Source organism: Epinephelus fuscoguttatus, linkage group LG10 (genome assembly GCF_011397635.1).
Source record: "Epinephelus fuscoguttatus linkage group LG10, E.fuscoguttatus.final_Chr_v1".
NCBI lineage: Eukaryota > Metazoa > Chordata > Actinopteri > Perciformes > Serranidae > Epinephelus > Epinephelus fuscoguttatus.
In genome coordinates, this window is record NC_064761.1 from 40,700,885 (window position 1) to 40,725,048 (window position 24,164).

Consider the following 24,164-nt stretch of genomic DNA (forward strand, 5'->3'; position numbering starts at 1 on the left):
AAGAGCTGCGTCCATTCACTGAGCTGCCATTCATAACGCAGACAAGAAGTTTAAAAATGCAGTTCTGTAAAATAATCTTGTGACGACGCCTGCTCAGATAACCTTCCAACAACTGCACACGCAAACCAAGAGCATTTGCAAAATGAAGACAGGGAAACAAAATCAAATGCAACATAAATTCCTCAAAAACACATCAGACCTTTTTTCTGTCCCCCAAAAGTTCTCGTTAGCACATAAAACCCCATGAAAACGCCATTCCTCCCTTTATTTGGCCGGGGATATTCGTCTGCAATCGTCCCCCAAACGGACTTTTACTCTGAAGAGAGAAGGAGCGCACGAAGGCAGGAGAGGGGGGTGTCATTTCCTGAGAGTTATTTACTTTGAGCCAGATGATTACTTTTTTTGTCTGAGGGGAGGAGGGAGGGAGGACTGTAACATTGAATCAGTTACAGGTCGCTTAGCTGGAGCGCAGTTGTGAGGACGGTCGCGGATGCGGACAGAGGGTCGCACATATGCTCTCACAGCGCAGGATCTCTGAGGATTACAGCCGCTGCAAAGGACCCTTACTGCGCCTTTTGGAGCGACCAATTCACTGTGGATATACTTACACGAAAGGAATATAAAGAGGGGATTACTAAAAGGTAATTGAAAGGTTGCTGGGAACCAAAAGATGATTGAAACATTTTTCTTCAGTCTTCAAAAAAAAGTTTAGGGTGTTTTTTTATCGAATAAATCGTGAGGGATTCAAGATAGAATAATGCTCTATTCTCACATTAGTTTAATTGCAGACTTAATTAGTTTATCCAATTATTTCACGTTCTGGAAAAGTTTCTTTTAAAAGTTTTATTCACCAATAAATTAATGCTCTGCTGCCCTGCAAGTTGTACCCAACTTCTGCACTAGGCAACGCATTTTATTCCTTTAGATTAGATTTGTGTTCCCCGTGCACCATATGGTCTCACCCCTGGACGCCGAGCAGGGAGATGTCGCTGACTCTGCTGGATAAAAGCGCTCGGTTTCGGCCTCACAGCTGGAGGTGTCACCTCGAAGACTGAAGGCACCATTGTGGGATGCTGCCTGGCATGTAATGGGAAACACATTGGAAATTGTACATCACATTGTTTTCTCGTTTGGTCCTGGAATGTGAGGAATTAAAATGGAAAAATCGGCACTGGAGGCACTGGAATGAGCCCGAGTGAGGCTTCAGAGCTGCGGCTGAGTGGATTCAAGAGAGGGGGGAAAGAAGAAATGAGTGTTTTGGAGCCACGACGCATTCTTCATTAAGCAACACATACCCTGCTGTGTCGCCATGGGATTTTGCATAGGAATACTGCTTGTGGTCAAAACTGCCTAAATAGGTAGACAAGGAGATTTTCAGGACTTTTTTCATGCGTGTTGCACTTCTTTAAAGAAATATTCGCTTCTCAAAATCGTTTCCATGGAAATCAAACTTTGAACTGAACCATGGCACCGTCCGTGGAGCGCAGAAAGTTGAGACGAGCCTTATCAGCTGTTGCTCAAATGTATCCAGCGATGCATTTGCTATCTGCCACATTTGTCGAGTCGCTTGGTGTGAGCGGGGGAATAAAAGACGAGCAGGACATGCGAGCAGTCTGACTGCCACTCCAGGCTTAGTGAGATTTACGCGCAGAGGATTCTCGCCAAAGCCAAGGCAAAAAAAAAATCCCTTATTGAAATTGTTTTAGACAAGGCGTGTGCACAAACACGTCAAAACGGATTAGACTTTTTGTCAGCTGATTCCCACGCGAATATGTACTTTTGTGCGGAGTGGGCCCGCTAATTATAGAGTTACAGAAACCCAGGTTACCCATGGATAATTTAGGCCGTTTCGGATGAGACAGAGCGGACAGCCACAGGAAGCTATGCAAGGGCCAAATGTTTTATTGTTGGGGACAGTGTCCATGGGAGATAGAGAATATCGACAGTGGCTCCTAAACGTTTAAAAGAAAGGACAAAAGTTAAATGGTTTTAGTAAGAACAGCTATGATTTTTGGAAATGAAAACCTTAAGAAGCGTTTTCTTCCAGTGAGCGCCTCTCAAGTTGTGTGGCCCCTGATGAAAACCCTGATCCAACATCAGACAGACAGGCAGAGAGACAGAAAGACAGACCTGGGGAATGTGCGCTGCAGAGCTGCGTGACAAAACCAAACTTGACAGGATCTGTGAGATGAGATGAGAAGTCTGCACTAAATTTGAGAATGTCTTAATTATGGACACAGTAGACATTTCCTTTAAAATACGGTTGGATTAAACAAGAAAAATGCACCTTCGATGTGTGTTTTAGGCCTGGAAATAACAGTTTTAAGTCAAAGAAACGAAAAGGGGACATTTTCCTCAATGAGACAAAAAGAAAAACTCCAGAAAGGCAACTGGGCAAATTTGGAACCGATGATTCAAGGAGGTTTGGTGCCAAAAGGTGGACTGTGTCGCCCTCTACCGACAGCCCTCATGTTCTCTCGGAGCGCAGCGCTGCAGCCACAGGAGCGCCCTGTCTCTCCTCTCCATCCTGTCCGCCATCCATCTTCTAACGCACTGGAATTAACAGACGTGTCACCTTCACCCCATTCAATAAAAAATAATCCACATGATAAATTTTAGATTGCGACTTTTTGTCAGCGCTGAAATGATGTGGGAGACCACAAGAGCTGCGGCCAAGTCCTCCCAGAATGAGCCCTCTATAAATCTTTGTGGGTTTATTATAGCAAGAGCACATTACCGGAGCAGGAGCGCGCATAGGCTGAGCTTTAAGAAGTCGCCAGATTTATTGATTAAACTGAAATGTTATCTTTGGAATGTGGACACAGTGGTAGAGGATCATATCTTATCAGCAAGGACCCAATAATCCAAACCTGCTTTCCTGTGTTTACAGATCAGAACATCCAGTCATGGATGGGGTAAAGGTGTATGTCGTCTTTGGGAGCATCCTGGTGGTGCTGGTTTCAGGTAAACACAGAGTGGTGTGCGTAATATTGATGTTTTTTCTCTTTGTTGACAGTTTCGTTAATGTTTTCAAAACTATCTTTCAGTTACTTCCGGACTGTCTCCACCTACCATTGTGTCCAACGAAGAAGACTTCATCCTGCAGCCAAACTCCATATTCAACATCAGCTGCACCGCTAAAAGAAACGTGGTCTGGGTTGAACCTTTGCCGAAAAACGCCTACGTTTATCCAGGATACCTCACGGCGACACTTTTTATTGACAACGCAACTGTGGAAAACACCGGCTACTACATGTGCACCTATGAAACCCCGGAGGATGACCTGGGGGCTGAACCGGAAGAAGACAATGAGGCGGGAATATATGTGTTCGTCCCAGGTGAATGTGCTTTTTTTTGGTGTTAACAGTCATGGTTTAAAGTGCGACTAGATAACTGACCAAAAGGCACAATAATTGGGATGGTGGTAAATGCTTATAGTAGCATGTGTAGAGAAATCAGAGGAACTAGCTGAGTCATGTTAGTTACCAGGCCAGGGGCGTAGGTTTCATTTCAACATTGAGGGGGCCACATTTTTGGAGCTGGATGGTTCATTAGATGTGCCGTTGGACTGTATATACCGTTTGGTTATTCATTGCTCCACACTCTCGTACTGCAGAGCGAACTCTGGGCACAGACGGAGCAGCAAAACACCAGGCACGGTGAAACTTAGCCATTGCATTTTTCAGAAGCAGGGGATTGGAGATCCTCTGCCAGAAAAACTTCAACGTCAAACACTTAATTTCCTGCATTCTGGTGAATGATTATGCACCACTTTGTGCGCTTTCTACATTAACTTATAGTGTAAGTCTCTTTAATTTGATCAAAACATAAGTCCTCTGCTACTTTCATGTTTTTCATGAGGTTGGCACATTCACATGTTCAAAGCATTGAGCTGGACGTGTCCCCTGTGCCTATGGACCGAGCGTTATCTGTGCTAGCATCGCCACCATACACTGGTCATACCACACCAAGTCTATAGCAGCAAAACCCGAGCATGGATAGATTACTGAACAGGCCTACTGGACACAGGCCTTGAACTGCACTAGCAAAATGTGAAATGTCAAAGTAAAAGGTACTGACCTGGAGATGACACAGAATGACCACAGAGAGACACAAACCAACAAAAAGAGAGAGATGCAAAACCACCACAGTCTGTCTGGCTTGCTCCTAAGTAGGAGAGGTGGTGGGGCCCTTTGCATATGTGTGCCCAGGGGCCCATTGTCTCATAATACACCCATGAGCCTGAGCGTATTAAGAAAGGGTGTTTTATCTCTTAAGAATTCAACTTTTAAACTTATAAAGATTAATGTCTTAGTCTGCGTCTTTAAAAAGTTACGGTCTTGCTTTAAAGAAATGTCGGGTAAAACTGTAAATACATGGTCATTTAAACACTTAGCAACTGTGAAAGAAAGTATGAAAAAGAAGAACAGTGTATCACAAGAGTTCTTTCAAATCAGCCAATCCCCGTTACACAGTGTGACTTATATCCTCTGCTTGCACACCTAGATCCCCAGGTTCCTTTTGTCCCTGAGACCCCTGAAAACTTGGTGGTCCCCATGGACACTGCTGGGGTCCCCATCCCCTGCCGTGTGTCTGACCCTAACTCTCACGTCATCCTGAGGAGTGTCCCCAGTGGACAGGAGATGTCTGCCTATTACGACACCAAGATGGGATTCTTTGGGAGCCTCTCGCCCGGGAAGTACCACTGTGAAACCACTGTGAACGGTCAGACTGTCAGAAGTGTGGTTTATACTGTGGAGAGCCAAAGTAAGTCAAAAGTCAAACATCACTGAATATATCTGGATCTGATTAACATGTATTCTCTTTATAAAATGAACAACTTAGATGAGTCAATTCGTTATTATGTGACTTTTCAAAATTCTTTTATTGGGATAAAGATTAGAAAACTGCACAGCTGCATTCACTCCCCAAGTGTGTTTACCATGCAAGCGCTGCAGGGTGATCTCACTGCATGAGAGCAATGACATTATGTCATTATCACAGGGGGAGATGACTTAACACGTCTGTTTTCACTCTGTGTGTGAGTGTGAGTGAGTAATGGCGACCTAGTAAGCCACCACTCTGTGATAAATGAGCTCATGGTAATCAAGATGTCGCTATCTTGGGACCTGCGTGATGACGGTGCTGATGTGTGCTCTCTGGTGGTCTTTCTAGCCCCTGCGGAGATGGAGGATTTCAACGTGGAAGTAAAGGCCAGTGGGGAGGTGCTGAGAGCGGGGCAGCCTTTTAACATCACGTGTGTCGCTCCTGCTGGACTGGGCTTTCAGCAGCAGTGGCTCCATCCTAAAAAACAGGTAAGATCCAGCCCTTTTCTTTTCTGTGTCTTCGTGTTTTTATTTCAATTTTGTCTACTGTATGGCTTCATCCATAATCAGCATTAACTGCTCAGCCTTCTGGCTCTATTTCCTTCAACCCCTTGTCATATTTCCATGTCATTTCCTACCCAGCAGCACTGAGCCTTAAATTAGCAAATAATGGTTTTGGATCTAAACCCACTGTAGCAGCAGCAAGTGGAATATAGCTCTGAGGACGGCCCTTAGTGGTTACAAAGTATGTTAGGAAAGCAGCAACAGAATGTTGTGTCTTCATTATGAGGATGCCAGCCAAAGAGCTCCTGCTGCAGTTAACCCCATGTGCAAGACGCTGACGGGAAGTTCAGGACAAATGGCTTGAGGCGAGCAGGCAGTTCAAAAGAGGTAGAAAAAAACGATAGTAAATCTTTTGACCCCGGCGACCTCATGCCGTGTAGGACAGATGCTGTCTGCACATGACAGCTAACTTAACGTTTAATGCTTTTGAAGTGCTAGCTGAAAGGATCCCAAAGAGTTTCTTGTGCAGTTTATGTTTGTTTATATTTATATTCAGATTCTTAATCTATGCAGCACGTTGTGTGTTTTGTTGCATGGGGTTCCTCTAAGCCGTTTTCCAGAGACAGTAAGGGTAGGAACGCTGAAGTCATGACTCCTGGTTTTGGTCTCAGTTGCAATTACAGACTTTTAAAAGGCTCTGTGATCCTGATTTATCTTCTGCGGCCGAGCAAGTGTTTTAACCATTAGCCCTGAGCAGCATGATGAACTGACTCGCATGCATCGTACCTGTAAGATGGAAAAAAAACACAGTTAAACAATCCAAATATCTTATTACCAAGATTTTCTCTTTATTCCGGTGAGTATGATCTCAAACCCATATTGTTCTTCTGTTCCTGTAGGCTGTGGATGCAGTTCAGATGAAACAGACTTTCCCTGACCGGGTCATGTACACCCTCAGTATCCCACAAGCCACCACTCAGGACAGCGGCACCTATGAGTGCTCCATCACCCATGAAATCAGCGGAGAGGTCAGAGTCAGCAGCGTGGCCGTCACTGTCTTCGGTAAGACTTTGTCTGGATGCAGGGATGGGCAGTATTTCTATTATGTGTATTTGAAATACATACTTCAAGTACATTTTGTAATTTGTATTTGATAAGGCCGATAAAAAGCAAATGTAATTTGTAACAAAATACTTTTGAGTGGAGTCATTTTGTATTTAAAATGCTCAAAATACTTTCTCCACGAATCATTTTTTTTTAAGTTGGGCCATTCAGTGACCTAGTGGTCTGTTTTACTGGACTGTGCATAACAGGAAATTGTATGTTGTTGTGGTTGATGCTTGGGATGAGTATGCTACAAATTAGTTGCCTCACGTGGGATCAATAAAGTTGTCTCAATCTAAATCTGAATCAATAAATAATATTTTAGGGTAGTCTGCATGTCCCTAGCTTTTTTTTTCTCTTTTTCACTGGAAAAAAGTTGAATGCAGGGCTCCAAAGGCTCCGAGTTAGACAGCAAGCAAAAAGAAAAGAACCAAAACAGCCTAACCCTACTACCATCCCACTGGCCAACAAAAGAGGGAAATGAATAGGCGACTCACTTGCTGTTAAGTTAGCCTACCTGTTCACTTTTGTATTCATTAACCATTTATTTTTATTCATTTTTCTGTGCAGAGCTTGATGCTTTTATTTGTATGACTTTTATAGTACACATAGGCCTAATGCTATTCATATGTTATTATCACAGTGTCTGTGAATATTTTATTTCTTGATACAAAAAAGTTTATGGGCTGTTAAGTCTGGTTAATTAATATAAATATCTATATACATAATCAAGTTGTTGTCTTTTAATGGCTTTTCTTAGTTACGTTTAGTTAGTTCTGTGACTGTTCTGCCTTTTCATGGGATTCACCAGAGCTTTGTGTATATCCTATAGCTCAAACCTGAATACATACATTTCGAGCATTTTTGGTCAAGGACTTTTTGAGTTATTCACGAAAAGCTTTGTGGGCCGTCCGACCGACCAACCGACCGACAGAGTGACCTATAGAGCTGCGGGTCACTGCTAAAAAGAAAAAGAAAAGAAGTATTTTCTGTATTTGAAAATACAAAATACATGTATTTTGTTTTGATACATTTATTTGAGCGGTATTTTGTATTTTGTATCAAAACACATTTTGATGTGTTTTTGCCCATCTCTGTCTGGATGGATACCTTTAAGGAGTCTTCAGCAGGACTATGATAATGTGAATAAGTGCTCACACCACCAGCTTACACACACTTCATCCAAATATTCTCATCATCATTCAGTTAAATTTGAGGTTTCACGTATGTGCACAAGGTGCTTTCGGTGGTGTGTGGAAGTCATTAAGTGCCATTCGACTGTAAAGCTTCACCTCTGCTTTCAACATCAGCTACTGTGTTTTATGGGATGGCTCCAGCAGATGTGTGTCAGACCTTCATTTCACCTCTCTGTCACTCTGCATTCATCTCAATTCTCGCTCTGCTGTCCTGCAGTTTTTACACACTGGATGCATTTCTTTATCCATTTTCATCCTCGATGATCCCCTGCTTATTCCTGTCTTATTTTCTGTCTCTCACCTCAGACGACAATTCCTTTGTGGCACTGGACCACAGTGGGATTCTAGCTACGGAGTTTGTCAGCCTGCTAAAGGAGACAGAGTTTATGATCCTCATTGATGCCTACCCGGCCCCCAAAGTGACGTGGCTGAAGGACGGCAAGGCCATGCCACAGACCTACTACATCTTCACCAAAACTAGCCACCTTGGAGGGAATCGGTGAGAATAAATATGTGTTAATATGTCAGTAGAATAAATAAATAAATAAAATAGTCTGATGTTTAAGGAAATACAATTATTTGCTTTCCTGCCAAGAGTTGGGGGAGAGGATACCCCTCTCATGTCTGGATCGTAAATATGAAGCTGTAGCCAGGAAATGGTTAGCTTGGAATAAAGACTGTAAACGGCTATCCTGGCTCTGTCCAAAGGTAACAAAGTCGGTCTGCCAGCTCACTGATTTACGCGCTACATCTTGTTTGTTGAATTTGTACAAAAACAAAAGTGTAAATGGAAAAGACTATTTGTATATCAGTTACTCACCATGTGTTACATTGAGTTTGTGAAGGAAACTTTGTCTTATGCCTCTACGTTGATCAAAGAATCCAAAAAAGGAGGGGCCTGCATATAACAGCAGCAAAACTATATAGAAATATTCGTTTACAAACTCTCACACAACTCGTCCGGTATAGTTCAAGTCTCATTTATCCAGTTGTATGCTCAGTGCTTCCCAAACAGACAGCCCTTTTCAACTGGGAACTAAACGGAGAGTTAAACTTACCTACGCTCTCTTCAAGGCCATTGACAGAAATAGTCATTTTACCCGGCTGAACACAGGAGCTGCTGGTCCACCGCTGCCTCAATCAGTTAGTTTGTTTGTGTTACTGTGTGACTTTGGTGAATCTGAAACTTTCTGGATGCTTCATTTATTACTGGCATGCAAGAAAAGCAAAGATTTCCTCACAAATTCAACGTAACACCGGGTGAGTAATTGATATACAAGTGGTCGTTTGGGGAGTGAAGCATTCCTTTAAAAGGACAATTTGGCATTTTACAGGCAGGTATGTGATGGACTTCTTTTTGGCAGGGTGCAGTACCTTCCTGGAGGAATAGTCCGGCACATAACCCCCTGTAAAACCATAACCTGTCATTTTAAAACTTTCAAACTGGGAGTGCATCGGTAGCTTAGTGGTTAAAATGCATTACATGTAATCACAACACCACAAATTCCAGTCTTGGGACCTTTGTCGCATGTCACACCCCTCTCACCCAGTTTCTACACTGTCCTCTGTCAAATAATGGTCAAAATGATGGCATCAGTGAGATGAAGAGGTGCTGGTAGGTGGGTTTGTTACCTTCAGACAGAGCCAGGCTAGCTGTTCCCCCCCATTTCCTGTCTTTATGCAAAGTTAAGCTAGCCACCTGCTGGCTCCAGCTTCACATTTAACGCACAGGTTTGAAGTGCATCAGTCCTCCCATCTAACTCTGCAACAAAGCAGATATTTCCCAAATACTCAACAATCCCTTTAGATGCCAAAAATATTTGTTAATTGTCTTCTCACAGGTATCAAAGCGTTCTGACACTACGGCAGCCTCTGGCGAAACACAACGGGAACTATACCATCACAGCCCTCAGTGGCTCTCGCACTGCTCAGTTCTCTTTTACCATCAAAGTGAAAGGTAAGATAGACGCGACAGATACAATATAGAGATAGATAGAGGATTTGTGATCTGTGACTGAGTGTTGGTCATGTCTTTCTTTCAGCCCCTACCGCAATGATGTTCCCACCATCCTCAGCCCCTCAACTGCTGCCTCAGGTAGAGGAGATGGTGGTGCCTCTCCACACTCCTTTCACCTTGACCTGTCGGGGAGAGGCAAAGCTAGTCTGGGACACTCCGCTCGATGTGCACGAGCAATCACTGGAGGACAACAGTGGCTTGTTTGTCACCACTGTCATTGTGGAAGAAGCCACTGCAATGCACACCGGCTACTACACATGCTTCTACAGCAACAATACTATCAATGATACGGAGGGCAGCAGCATCTATATCTATGTGCCAGGTACACAGCAGCTCTGAGCTTGTGTGTTTTTATGATTTGACTTGTTGATTATCTGGTCTGTGAAACTTATATTACTCCACCTCAGATGCAGATGTTCCCTTTCTGCCATCGCCGCTGTTTTTTGGCAACCATGTCCTGTCCGGCCAAAAGGAGATGGAGATCCAGTGTCGAGTGTCTGATCCCAGTGCTAACGTGACCCTGATTAACGTCGACACCCAGCAGCCTGTGCCTAATGTTTATGACAGCAAGAGGGGCGCTTTGGGGGTATTCCCTGCTGGAACCTATATCTGTATAGCCCTTATAAACGGAGTGGAGCACTACAGCGGAGAATACATCGTCCACGGCTGGACAGGTGCGTGTTCACATTTTTGAATGCATATATCTGTGCCAGCAATTGTGTGTAATGTGTGTTTACCTTTCAAATCAGTCAGCTCCGTGTTTCCTTTGATGGATCCGTGTCCTTGCACATTTTGACCCTGTCAATTGTTGTATCTCAGGTGGCGGTGCGCTGCAGGTGGAGCTGAAGGCCAAACGGACTGCTCTGCTGGTAGGAGACACCATCACAGTCTACTGTGTGGCTCGGGGATCTGAGATACTGGAAGACCACTGGAAATACCCTGGCAAACTGGTGAGGACACACATCATCTTATGCCGCACGAAAAACAAACTGCTTGTGTGTTTTTGTGTCAGTCTGCCAATAGTCCCATTGCACGGTGGTTTGAAAATCAAAGCCTCTGATTTTTTTTTTTTTTTCGTTCAACAGAGTAATCGTGCTTTTAAAACAGTGCATGACAACAAGCGGGATCGGGAGATCCTCTACACCCTCACAATTCCACAGGCCTCAACCAAAGACAGCGGCATCTACTCTTGCTCCATCACTGACATTATTAGCGAAGAGCATCAAACAAAGCAGCTAGCTATCGAAGTTTTTGGTATGAAGGATGTATTTTGTTAACTTGGCATTATTTCACAAATAATCTCTTCCCGGTGGCGATGCGTGATTGCTGACTGTCTGTCGGCCTCTCCTCTTTTTCAACAGCAAGTGAGTTTATGTCCGTGTGGCCAGAGTTCGGAGAATATGAATCGGCAGAGCTGGATGAGGTCCGCGAGTTCAGGGCTGAAATTGAATCCTTCCCCAGTGCTCATGTCACTTGGCTCAAAGACGGCATCCCACTCAGCGATGTGACAGCAGAGATCTCCACCAGCCTCCGGCAGCTCACTGAGACCAGGTGAGACTCCCATACAGAGTCAACTAATGACAAGCTCAAAGCTGACCTTCCCACACATTACCCAGGCCTGTCATTACGTTCTATGACTGTGTGTTTATAGCAGTTTCTGGATTTGTTGCTCTGTTTAGGTACATGAGTGTTCTTACCCTGATCCGAGCAAAGGAGGAGGACAGCGGGAACTACACCATGCGAGTGGAGAATGGAGACCAAAGACGTGATGTTGGATTAATCCTGGAGGTGAAAGGTCAGAGAAAGGAATGCCACACGCCTTTCATTATCTTTTATTTCCTTGCTTTCCTGAATGTTTGGCACCCAGTTACAGTCTGTCTTTTCCTCACGTTTTTACACACACTTTGCTTACCCTGCTCTGTTGGACTATGTTACAGTGCCTGCAGTCATTGTGGACCTGATGGACATCCACCATGGCTCAGCCGCAGGCCAGTCTGTGGTCTGCATTACAAGAGGGCAGCCCACTCCGATAGTGGAGTGGTTCGTCTGCAAGAACATCAAACAGTAAGTTCAGTCCTTTTTATCTCAACAGCCAACAGAGATGCTTCCAGACTTCTCAATCCACATACATGCAGACTGCACACTTTAATTGCTAACTGTCTTTTCCCTTTGTTCACATTAAGTTGTGCCAATGACTCGTCTTCCTGGGTGCTCCTCCCCGCCAACTCCACGGAGATCACAATGGACTCGCACATTGACGAGGATAGTAACTTGGAGAGCCAAGTCATGTTCGGGCATCTGGAAAGCACACTGGCAGTGCGCTGCCTGGCCAAGAACGAAATGGCCACCGTCAGCAGGGAGGTCAAACTGGTGTCCAATGGTAAGAACAAAGAACCTCTTTAAACAGCTTTCAATCTGACATTTGATGTTGTTGTTTCCAGCTTGTTTCCTCTTAAGTTGCTTCCATTTCTGACACTCAGAGTGTGACAGGCTTTGTGAGTGACTGTGTTCGGGGCTGGGTTAACGCTGTCAGTGTTACAGCAGCTGTCAGATGATGAGTTTGCGGCGAGACAGCTGATAGGGGGCTGCGCTTTAGCCATGAGGAAGGGGCTCTCATTCTGACAGCTAATTCTGAGAAGCAAGAGATCGTTAGGCCATTTGGTATTTCCAGTTGAGCTTTAAACCCCCCTCATGCCCTACCCCTACTCCCCCGCAGCCTAAGTGCTTGGACCCCTCCCCCACTCCCACTTCCGTGTTATCTTCCCAGCATACCTTTTGGTCCCAGTAATCTGAGCATCCTATGGATTTAATGCTTTCTTATGCCTGATAGATGACATTTGCTATGCGCGCACCGAATGCATTTCCTTGCAAGCATTTCATTTTGTCATTACAACAGACACATGTTGCATCCATGTGATCAATGCGCTCCCCATCTAACTTGTGCAACGGCTGGCTCTCCTCCTGAACAGGCCCTCACCCAGAGCTGACTGTAGCTGCTGCTGTGCTGGTGCTCCTGGTCATTGTCATCATCTCACTCATTGTCTTGGTTGTTATCTGGAAGCAGGTACTGTTGCCACCATTCTGCATTCATTCTCACATATTCACTCTCATCTATTCTGCTACTCTCCCACTTGTTTATGTATTTGGAAAATGTGTTTTGTGGAGCAAATTAGCTGCCTTGCAAAATGAAGCCTGGATTTCCTGATTCATGTTTTCAGATTAAGACTGCAGTGATTTCAATGTAAATGTTAATATCAGTTGTGCACTGTGCCAAATTATTTTGGGTATCCACCAAAAGGCAACGCTTCTAAAGTCTCCTGAGCTAATAAATAAAACAAAATTTGTGGGCAGACTTTGCAAGGCTAGAAAATTGCTGTTAAAAACATCTGAGAATGTTGAAACGGTCCCAAAGGCCAAGTATCGCAAAGGTTATTCAATAAGCTCTTATATGTGTTTTGTCTTCCAGAAACCACGGTACGAGATCCGCTGGAGGGTCATAGAGTCTGTGAGCCCAGATGGCCATGAGTACATCTATGTGGATCCCATGCAGCTTCCCTACGACTCCAGATGGGAGTTTCCCCGTGACAGACTTGTGCTCGGTGAGCTGATTGTGATTTTCGATGTGCTTAAACTGCAGTCTTGTCCCGGTGGCTCTGCAGTCTCCCTGCAGGGATGTTCCGGCCAGGATGTCTCACTCAGTCTTTGAAGTGAAGCTGTCATAAGCTTATCAGGCTTGGGCAGAAGGGGCTTGCTGGCTGGGCTTCGGTCTGCCTCAGTGATCAAGGAGACATTCAGCCACTGGAAGAGTCACAGATGAGAAAGCAGAAGCATCCAAAGTGCATGCATGAGTTTGTATGGCTGTGTTTGTGCAGGTTGTTGTTTTTCTTTGTTGATAATTGATCTGTGTTTTTCCTCAGGCCGTATCCTGGGCTCTGGAGCCTTTGGAAAGGTTGTAGAGGGCACCGCCTACGGACTCAGCCGCTCCCAACCTGTCATGAAGGTGGCAGTGAAGATGCTGAAACGTGAGTTGAAGAAATTAAAATTGGATTACAATTACAAGAAATTCAAGCCATGCTGCTTTTAGTCATCTGATATGATTCTGTATATCAATGTAAGCTCACGAGTTACGGGGATTGGTCAGGTGAGGGCACCTGTTGTTACTACTGCAACTCATATACAGCGGAGGCTGTAACAGTGACATGGCAATTAGGGAACTTTTAATCCCTTGGTGCCGAACTGTGGCAATTTGTGCCAAAATGGCACCCATTGTTGGAGTCAAAACACAGTCAAATCTGAACTTACAAACAGGATACACAGACTTTAAAGCTATGTGCACAACCTAACACATTGACGAATTGACGCTGACCGGAAGTCATTCATTCCAATGGAGGTGAAAATGACAGATAGTAACAGACTAGCGCGCAGCACGGCAGCGGTTCCGTTGACCATCGGACCATGGAGGTGCTGGATTTTTCCTACTCGGGTGTTGACAACATGGGAGAAATGGAACGTTACGGTGCTGGAAGTAGGAAATAAATTGCAATTGCAGTTGTAAACAAACAATATTTCATTTACTTATGCAAAAGAAAAATAAGCATAAGCTTTTTTTCCACTATTAAAGGTGATTGTTGACCATAGGTTGGTTTCTGTGCGGTTGACAATTAATCTATATTTTTTAATTTTGTGCTCATTTCCATAGCCTATTTCACACCTATATATCAGCTCTTTCAATAGGACACTACTCAACTCGTCTCAGTTCAGTTGGTACAGTGACAGTCAACATGAGAGATCTTCGCAGGAAGATATTGCTAGCTCTTCTGCTGGATGACTTCGCTAACAACTCTCGCCGATGCTAGCTAGCCACCTGCATCTGGCCAGGTCCGCCAACAACGGAACGGCGTTGTTCTGGGGGTGGGGAATGCGTTGGGGAGACGCTCCGTTGAAACAGGAAAAATAGGTCGTGCGCTCGGCGTAAGATTCAGTGTGACTGACACTTTACAAGGATCTCTCAGTGTCTCTCAGATATGTGAATAAACGCAAAGAAATCAAAGAAAAAAGATATTTCTCATAACTCCAGACGTGCCTGAGAATTCAAACATTTTTAACTTCTGTTAAGTATCAAAGTAATCCAGTGATAGTCGTCTGTACATCCATGAGTGCATTGCAAATGGGAATTGGTAATAGCATAATCGGCAAACCTTTAATGGTGCCAAATTGCTAAATGGCGGTGTAGACAGGAGGTGCCATAAATCATTGTCTGTAAAACACTGCAATAAATTTAATCAGTGGCACAAAATATTAGGCCTGCTAAACCATTTAAAATGTTACTGAAAACACAGACAGATGTATGTGTAACAACAACTCACATGACTGATGAAAATCGCTGATTTTATTCAACTGGTGCAGAACTTTGTACCTGTAGAGGCAGAGAAGTGGAAGAGGTGGTAGAAAGGAAGATAGTGAAGAATCTTCAGGATAATAAATAAACTTTCTTTTACAACAAGATGAAGTAATAAATTATAGGATTCATATGAAAGAGGTCTTGGCTGAATGCATTATATTTTGACTTGTTTGATGGTTTGTTTACGCACAATGATAGTCATGGTTTCTGCACCTTCTTTCAGCTACAGCACGCTCCAGTGAGAAACAGGCCCTGATGTCTGAACTGAAGATCATGACTCATCTTGGACCGCATCTCAACATTGTTAACCTCCTGGGAGCCTGCACCAAATCAGGTGATTAATACACACACAAACTGCAAACATAAAGACATACACACTCCTTCATAGGCAAACACATACTGTATAATAACAGTTTGGTTGCAACCATTGTTGCCTCTCCCTTGCAATTTTGTCACCACTTTACAAAGAGACACACAATAAAGCCTACGTTCATGCTGCCAAAAACCTGCACGCACATCCACACACTCACTCAGATTTGGCATTTGTGCACATTTACAGCTCTAACAGCCAAAAAAGATTGACAGCCCTGTCTCAGCTCTTGGTGGGTGTGGTATTTTAATAGGCTTTTTATGGGAAAGTGGAGGCTTGCCCTTGTGACTGTGCTTTTAGCCTTTACAAGCCTCTGATAAGATTAGCCTGCAGACTGACGCCGATGCGCGACTTTATCTGCTCTTTGCAGGCCCTATCTACATAATCACTGAGTACTGCTTCTACGGGGACCTGGTCAACTACCTGCACAAGAACAGGGAGAACTTCCTCAGCCTGAACCCGGAGAAGAGTAAAAAAGAGCTGGATATCTTTGGAATCAACCCTGCAGACGAGAGCAGCAGGAGGTATTCAATATGTGTTTCTAAGCTTGCATACATTTACATTTTTTTACCTTGAATAATCTCTGTATTTCAGACACTTACTGTGTTTGGAAAATGTTATAAAATGGACAAAAACAAACACTTAGCTATACGTTTTACATCAATTCCCCTTTGCCACTCCCAAATATTACAGCCCAACAATTTGCACAGTTGCCTCACACACACTCACATTCTCCCCTTTCCCTAATCGGTAACTCTATCGCCATTTTCTCCATGGCTGAGGAGATTGTCTGGCGTCTTCGCCTAATCAAATCGCAGTCTGAAGTGGTCTCGGCTTTCAACCTAATTTCATTATATTGGAGGTACCTGTTAATTCTGTCCAACCCAGACGTTCATGGTGAAACAGCAGCCCTCTCTCTCCCTCCCTCCGAGGCTCATCTGTGTTGATGGATGACTCACAGTGACCACACCTCGAATTGACCATAACATGATTTAATCCTGGCTACCATGTTAGGCTCAACCACATCTTCCTCTAACCCCAGCCGGAGGGAGGGAGAGGATTTAAGGGCACATTGACGTACACACAAACGGGGACTGAAAAAGATGTATAACATAATGTATTATCACTGTATATGGCTCATTATTCCCACAACCTGTCCTCACCTCGTCGCTAACAGTTTCCTCTTTCCACACAGTTATGTGATCCTGTCCTTCGAGAGCAAAGGAGACTACATGGACATGAAGCAGGCCGACAACACTCAATATGTCCCCATGCTGGAGATGAGCAATGCCTCCAAGTACTCGGACATCCAGAGGTCTAACTATGACCACCCGCCCTCTCAGAAAGGTACACACATACAATCCCGTCCTCTTCTCTCTGTCCTGCTTTCCATTCTCTCCACTCTGAGTTATTGGTGTGGACTCGCTTGGCCTCAGTGCTGTGTTTGAGTCAGTGTTGGTTGAGGGGTACACCCTTGTCAGAATTTAGGACTGGTACAGCCCTGTAATTACATGGAGAGGATAATTGTAGCACATGCATAATAATGCCCGGTTTCTCCCTGCCATTAGTAAAAGCCAGGTTTGAGCAGCCAGTACTATATTTACAATACATGTTGAACATATATTCATGGTGTTTTCTGTGTGTGTTTTCTAAACCAGAGGGCGAGATGGACGAGCTGCTGTCAGATGACATGAACGAGGGCCTCAGCACCACCGATCTGCTCAGTTTTACCTACCAGGTGGCCAAAGGCATGGAGTTTCTAGCTTCCAAAAATGTAAGTTATGTCCACAGTGACGAAAATGTGGAAAAATGAACGAAACTCTTATTTTTATACTTTTTTTTTTTAATACGCATTTGTACAGCTGAGGTTTGCATACCGCATATAAGTCCTGCAGCCTCACATTCCCCTGCTTCCCACTGGTTGTGGATTTTGCACTGTGTCCTATATGGTGACAGCAGTGCCGGCCAAAGGGGAACTGAGGAAATCAGCAGTTGTGTGATAAGCAGTCTCGCGGAGGCTGCTGAGCCCACTCAGGAGGGAGGCCAGGGGCTGAATATAGTAGCCACACAACCAGGGCTAGAATTACCGGGCAGGGACACGCTGCAGCCAGAAGCTATTCATTCAGCTTCATAGTTATTATCCCTAAATATCCAGTGGTCACAGCCATCCCTCCAACTGGCATGTTTACACAAAGACCATGCTTTATAAAGCAATATGAAACGTCATTAAAAATGAACTCGGCTGAAATGAAATACATACAGAAATAGATAGCTGTGGGAGCAAAATGTGTTGGGAACGGGTGGAACTGAGGAGTGACAACAGTAAGTGTATGATGCAATAAGCTGCTAAACACCTTTGCTTATGCTCTTTTCGCAGTGTGTACATCGGGACCTCGCCGCCAGGAACGTCCTCCTCTCTCAAGGCAAGATAGTGAAGATCTGTGACTTCGGACTGGCCCGAGACATCATGCATGACAACAACTATGTCTCCAAAGGGAGTGTAAGTCTCTGCGCATCACTGTGCCTAAAACATGGCTTGAATGTTGTTTTCCATGATGGCTTTGCAAGTGTGATTGAACGTTTCCTCTTTCCATCATCACACAGACTTTCCTGCCAGTGAAGTGGATGGCGCCAGAGAGTATTTTTGACAACATGTACACCACTCTCAGTGATGTTTGGTCCTATGGCATCCTCCTCTGGGAGATCTTCTCCTTAGGTGAGCCTCTGCGAACATCTATTAGAGAATTGAAATCCTTGAGACTGGAGTTGTTGGATGATTAACTCATGAGAATCTGTTTTGGTCTGAAGGTGGCACCCCATACCCGGGGATGGTGGTGGATTCGAGCTTCTACAACAAGATCAAGAGTGGATACAGGATGTCCAAACCAGAGCATGCACCCTCTGACGTGTACGTGATAATTCCCATGATGACTGTACTGTTGCTGCACATTACATTACCTAACATCCTCTCAGACGGGGAATGCGTTGGGCTGTAAACTCAGAACCGTTTGTTTCTGAACTGTGATATACAGTGGCTGACATGAGTCATGGCAAAATTACAAAGCACAGGACAAGTCGTACTGTTCTCTGTGGTAACATCGCCTGTTTTTTGCTTTTTTCAGGTATGAGATGATGATGAAGTGCTGGAACAGCGAGCCGGAGAAGAGGCCTTCTTTCATGGGTCTGAGTGAAACTGTATCGTCTTTGCTTCCCTCCAGCTACAAGAGGGTGAGTCTCCTTGTGACCTCTCACGTCCTCAGACCTCTTTGGAGTCTTAACACCTGCTTTCTAGTTTACAACCTCTCATTCTTGACCCCACGTTTGGACCTGCACATTCTGCTCCTCTCGCTCTTTTGGCATTTTCTCGCTGATGTTTGCCTTTTTTTAGAAGTCAAAGTTTCCTCGTTCAAACTTTTGTTTTTAACAGTGTTGCAAAGCAAAGTACAGGTTGAAAATAATTTAAATACACTCTTAAAAGTAGCAGGCCGGTCATTTAAAACCCCTTCCGCTTCCTAAGAGAGCGCATTAGGAGTGTTACTATGGGCTCACTGTGTTTCTGTGAAACCAAAACCTACAAGTGATTAGAGCGCAACGGCAGCAGCTGGATGTCAGAGCGGCTGGCCTCAGACTGCGTAATGACGCAGCCTCAGTTCTCGCCTCCACCACCCAACCTTAATTACCCCATTAAACTCCACACCGCACATGGCACATCAAAACAGCTCTACCTCTGCCTCCTTCACAGAGCTTTAACGACTGTAGGGCAGAGGAGGAACTGGCTCTTGTTTTAGCACCTTGGGCTTGGATGGGATGTGTGATTTTCAGTTTGGGTCGCACCATCCAGCTGGCAACACAACCAGCGATCACACTCGTACTACAGCTCTCCTGTTGCTTTGTAGAGCTTTATTAATTCTGTGCTCACACTTGTACGCTGCACTGTATTAAATTAAGCATTTAATTCTAATGTATCCGTGTATTTTGTGCAGCACTATGAGAGGGTGAACCACGAGTTCCTGAAGAGCGACCACCCCGCTGTGACTCGGGTGTGCATGGAAAACGACGACGCCTACATTGGCATCACCTACAAAAACCAGGGCAAGCTGAAGGACAGGGAAAGCGGCTTCGACGAGCAGCGGCTGAGCTCTGACAGCGGCTACATCATTCCCCTCCCCGACTTGGACCCTATATCTGATGAAGAATATGGAAAGAGGAACAGACACGGGTAAATGGAACCAAAAGTTTACCTCCTCTACTCTATGTTGTCTCTATGGTGCACCACAGATGACATTAACCTGTGTTTTTTGTGTCCCCCACAGCTCTCAGACATCTGAGGAGAGCGCCATTGAGACGGGCTCCAGCAGCTCCACCTTTGCTAAGCGAGAGGGTGAGACTCTGGAGGACATCACGCTGCTGGACGAGATGTGTCTGGACTGTAGCGACCTGGGGGAGGACAGCTTCCTGTGACAACTACCAAGCTTGTAGAGCAGAAGCAGTGAGGAAAAGGGGGTGTAAGGAGACAGGAAACTAGAGGAAAAAAACTTGTAAATCAACCAAAGACTCTGGCTGTCGACCCTCAATTCTTCCTCCATTCCTCCTCCTTGACCTGCCGTTCACAAGACAGAACAAAACCACTTCACTGTCTGGATGCGTCTGTGGTGACAGTATGGTACACCCTGTCCTTCTCCCTGGACACTGCCCCCTGTTGGGCTGGAGGAGTGAGAGAGCATTAATGAACACCTGACATCAAGGAATCAAAGAACCACCGAGCCTGTGTCGGACCTGTCTAGATAGAAAAAGATTGTCTTTTTAATCTGCAGAGCTTTATTCCATCGGGCATTCTTTAAACAGCAATATAAGCAAGAAGGGACGAATTCACCATGTTGGTCAGCAACTCTAAATGAACACTACAGGATGTCGTTCACATGATATATATTTAACCACTACAGATGCACTAAACTAAATGAGTCCAATACTAGCAACAGCGTTGGCAGGTAAACTCACTTCACACTCACCTGCTGCAAGAGAAGCACCTGATGCTGGCACAATCAGTCGCAGTGCTCAGATCTGAAAGCACAAAATCTGGACTGTGTTTTGTTTATGACCATATAGTGTTTTCAATGGCGGAATAAGTGGGGTAATTCAAGTTTATTTTTTTACGTCATCATTATGTAAACGTGTTATTTGTGAATACCAAGTCGATGTGGACCATAGCTGTTTGAATCGTTATGAGAATAGAGCTTTTGAGTTGCAGTGTCTCACCTGTCACCTTTCGCCCGAATGCAACATAATGTTCTCAAATGTCATCCCTGACGACATCAGTCATATGAATCATATGGGCTTTGAAAAACAAAATGAAGCATGATTGTATTGTAAATAGCTCGAGAGTTGTTTTTTAAGAGAGACTTATTGGGATAACAGTATTTCATGTAAGAACATATTAAGCTTCTGCACCCTCACTCGCCCTGCTGGAGCCAATACACTACAACAAAGGAAATATAATTTCCCTCAATTGGACTCACATAAAAACATTTGCCATCATAGTGGGCAGCATAGTCTTTGACAATATTTGCTGACTATAAATATTCACATTTTAATATATGATATGGATAGTAATTTACACCAAAAACAGGAACATAAAGGGATGAAAATAAAACCCAGTTCATCAGGTCAGTATTTGAAAAAAGAACATTTAAATGTATGTGTCTTCCAGTCTCATATTTTATCTGCTGTCCTGATGTTTATTAGCAGGTTCTAGTTATACGAAGACACTAGATGGACTAGAGATTCATGTCGATCTGATGTTATACATCAGTTATGTGTAGACTCTTTGTAATCCTCCGTATCTTCCAGCTACTGTACCAGCTGTGCCACTGCCTCTGCCTCTTCCTGTTGACTGTGATATAATCTGCAATCAGTTGTTGCACTTTCCTCTTTTTTTCCTCCATTTTGTTTTGGATGTTGCAGAAGAAAAGAAAAGAGAAAAAAAAAAAAGTATGACAGAAAGGTCTTGCTTTGGCTTTAGATGTTTTAAAGCTGTGTGGATGTGAATGTTTGTGCCGCAGGTGAGCGATGTGTCGACGGTACAGTATCTGTAATTATAGGTAATCACACCCAATATGATGATTTAATACTATGTTTCATTATGTTACATCGTGTACATTCAGATGATTTATATTTCAATAAATGATTTATAATGTAAAAAAAAAAAAGACATGTTCTCCTGCTCTCTGGGGGTTTAAAGGATTACACAACCAAAGAGAAATAACATTAGTAATAGAAAAGGATTTATGAGGTGCATGTGTATTGAGGGGAAAAATGGCCAAATAAAGAACTGTAATGTACTTTTTTTGCCCAGGAGGGTATTAGATGCAACAGAAGATGCAGCATTCCTGGACAAGAATAATGAGACTCATTTTATGTATTTGCCAACATAACATATTGATAAGTAAAATCAGTATGAATAATACAAGACTGGAAAAGAAAATGCCCTCTGCACATGTGGGCATTATCACACACACAGGCACTGACACACACAAAGAACTAGTGGAGGAAATACACAAATCATTAACTTACATAAGAATACAAATGCATACATGTAAAAATACTCCATTACAAGCATAAATCCCTGTAAAAGTAAAACGGTCCCTGTGATTGTATTATTATATATGACATTATTATTTATAGTGATGCAACAATGTGTGAACAAAATTTTGCTGTTGCAGCTGCTTGAGGCAGAGCTATAATTACTGTATATATAGTTTGTAGTTTAGTCCAGTGGTCCAACATTGGGATCAGTCTCCCCACAGGGTCTCCAGGTTAATCTCATGACTCGTGAGATAATTGAGGCAAAAAGGAGGAAAAATCAAAGCTGCATTCATTACCTAGACTGTTTTTTCCAATCTTTGCACTGTTTTAAATAATGGAGTAGCATTCTTGTTTTTTGGAGCCAGAAGTGACCATATTTGGACAAGAGGATGGGGATCTGACTCACAGATTGCAGCTACACTGTGCAGACACTTGAGCAGCCTTGCCCTTAAACATGTGTAACTTTAAGCCTTAATGAAATTTAAACAGATGAGTTAAATAAGAATTCACCCCCTATGCAGTTTAACATAGATGTCAATGGACTGACTTGCTTTTGGAGCCAGACTCAAGCAGTTTCTGGCACTTCTGCATTGGTATCATTTTTCAGGCCCAGAGGTTACCATTTGATAGATAGATATTTATTGTCATTGCATATAAAAAACACAAAGAAATTTCGTTTGCAGCACCAAAAATCAGCATAAAAAGGGCATAAATAGGTTAAGGTAATAAATAAATAAATAAATAATACACAGATTAAATAATACACAGATATTGCACTTGTACTGTTCGTCAGGTAAGTGTATGTGTGTTTTTATGAGAATAGTGTGTGTTTATGTTTGAGGAGAGAATCCACAGCTCTTGGAAAGAGTTGTTTGGACACCCTCTCCTCTCTGGGCCTCGACAGTTACATCTAAATGAAGCCCACTAATATCTATATGGTTTCTCATAGCAAACCAAATTCCTTCCCAAAATGTCCTATTTATTTTAACATGAAAAAACATCAAACATAAAGGTGCCAACTAGCTCACTTGGTAGAGAAGGTACCCCATGTAGAAAGGCTGCGTCCCTGCCACATTGGCTATGGGTTCAATTCCTACCCACATCCCTCTGCTGCATGTCATTCCCCCCCATCTCTATCCCCCCCATCACCATATAGCTGTCCCTCTGCATAAAGGCAATAAAGCCTCCAAAAAATATCTTTAAAAATAAAATAGAATAAGTGAAATGGTAGAGTAGTGTGTATATGGAGAGCACTACATTAAGAGAACATTAAAAATCAGTGTTGTTCAGGAGAAACTTGCCTAATGTGCCAAAATGTGCCTAATGTGCCAAATGTGCCAGGTCCAGCACTGCTAATAACTCATGGACATCTTTAACATGCCCTGAGTCACAATATTCCAAGTATTTCAGACTTGGAAGTAAGTTAAGTACAATACTTGTACTTAAATGTACTTAGTCGCTTTCCATGCAGGCAAACTACTAATATATTATGTGCATAAACAATCACACTAATAATAAATAGATTTTTTTTTGTTTATTTGTTCTGTTTGTATCATGAAGAGTATAAAATACAAATAATAATAATTGCATATACATGTAAATATAATGGATATTTTGAGGAACCTATTGCAATTAAATTATATTATTATTATTAAGTGTAATAAGTGCCAATATTATATTTAATAAATATCAATATTCTTTGATGACATACAATAAAGCCCCACTATCACAAATGCAATCTGACAGACAGCCACTAGAGGGCAATGCTGTCATTACCAGGCTGCCAGGTGCTCTGCCAACAGACAGCAAACAGTCATTAAGTCATTAAACATGTTGCCCAGTTTTCCCAGTGTTGCTGCCTCAGTGGTGGTTTCTGTGGTGGAAGTTTGAGATTATGTTTGAGCATGTGAAAATCCCAGAAAAAAAACTCCTCTGCATTTGCTCACAGCAGCCAGAGTGACTTGTCATTACCATTTTATCCCACTAGAGGGAGGTAGTATCTAGATAATGCTCAGTGGCTTCAGGGTGAGAGTTAAAGTGGGAGAAGATGAGGGTCAGCATGATGTAGAGGTGCAGCTTGTGATCTGAGCCTGCAGACCTGGGGCGGACCTTCACACTGCCTTCAGTCCCGATCATGACAAGCTCTGAGGGTGTGTGTCCTGAG

The 24,164-nt window shown here is 43.5% G+C and overlaps 1 protein-coding gene across 1 annotated transcript; it reads left to right on the forward strand.

Moving 5' to 3' along the window:
- The first annotated feature begins 422 nt into the window (after positions 1–422).
- pdgfra (platelet-derived growth factor receptor, alpha polypeptide) lies at positions 423–21,450 on the forward strand. The gene is made up of 29 exons (XM_049587189.1): positions 423–641; positions 2,891–2,964; positions 3,048–3,338; positions 4,507–4,767; positions 5,176–5,315; positions 6,230–6,392; positions 7,937–8,129; positions 9,472–9,587; positions 9,673–9,969; positions 10,055–10,321; positions 10,467–10,597; positions 10,733–10,901; positions 11,009–11,198; positions 11,327–11,442; positions 11,585–11,711; positions 11,831–12,027; positions 12,617–12,711; positions 13,114–13,246; positions 13,565–13,669; positions 15,272–15,382; positions 15,789–15,942; positions 16,614–16,765; positions 17,077–17,192; positions 17,796–17,918; positions 18,023–18,134; positions 18,227–18,326; positions 18,541–18,646; positions 19,402–19,637; positions 19,732–21,450. The coding sequence occupies exons 2-29, from the start codon at positions 2,907–2,909 to the stop codon at positions 19,877–19,879; spliced, it is 4,407 nt and encodes a 1,468-aa protein (XP_049443146.1). The 5' UTR covers positions 423–641; positions 2,891–2,906; the 3' UTR covers positions 19,880–21,450.
- Positions 21,451–24,164: the final 2,714 nt, after the last annotated feature.

Bases quoted from the DNA above. Each gene is read 5' to 3' on its own strand.
- pdgfra (XM_049587189.1), top strand. From the start codon at position 2,907: ATGGATGGGGTAAAGGTGTATGTCGTCTTTGGGAGCATCCTGGTGGTG. The intron at 8,130-9,471 runs GTGAGAATAAAT...GTCTTCTCACAG, and splicing joins AGCCACCTTGGAGGGAATCG to GTATCAAAGCGTTCTGACAC. The intron at 18,135-18,226 runs GTGAGCCTCTGC...TTTGGTCTGAAG, and splicing joins CTGGGAGATCTTCTCCTTAG to GTGGCACCCCATACCCGGGG.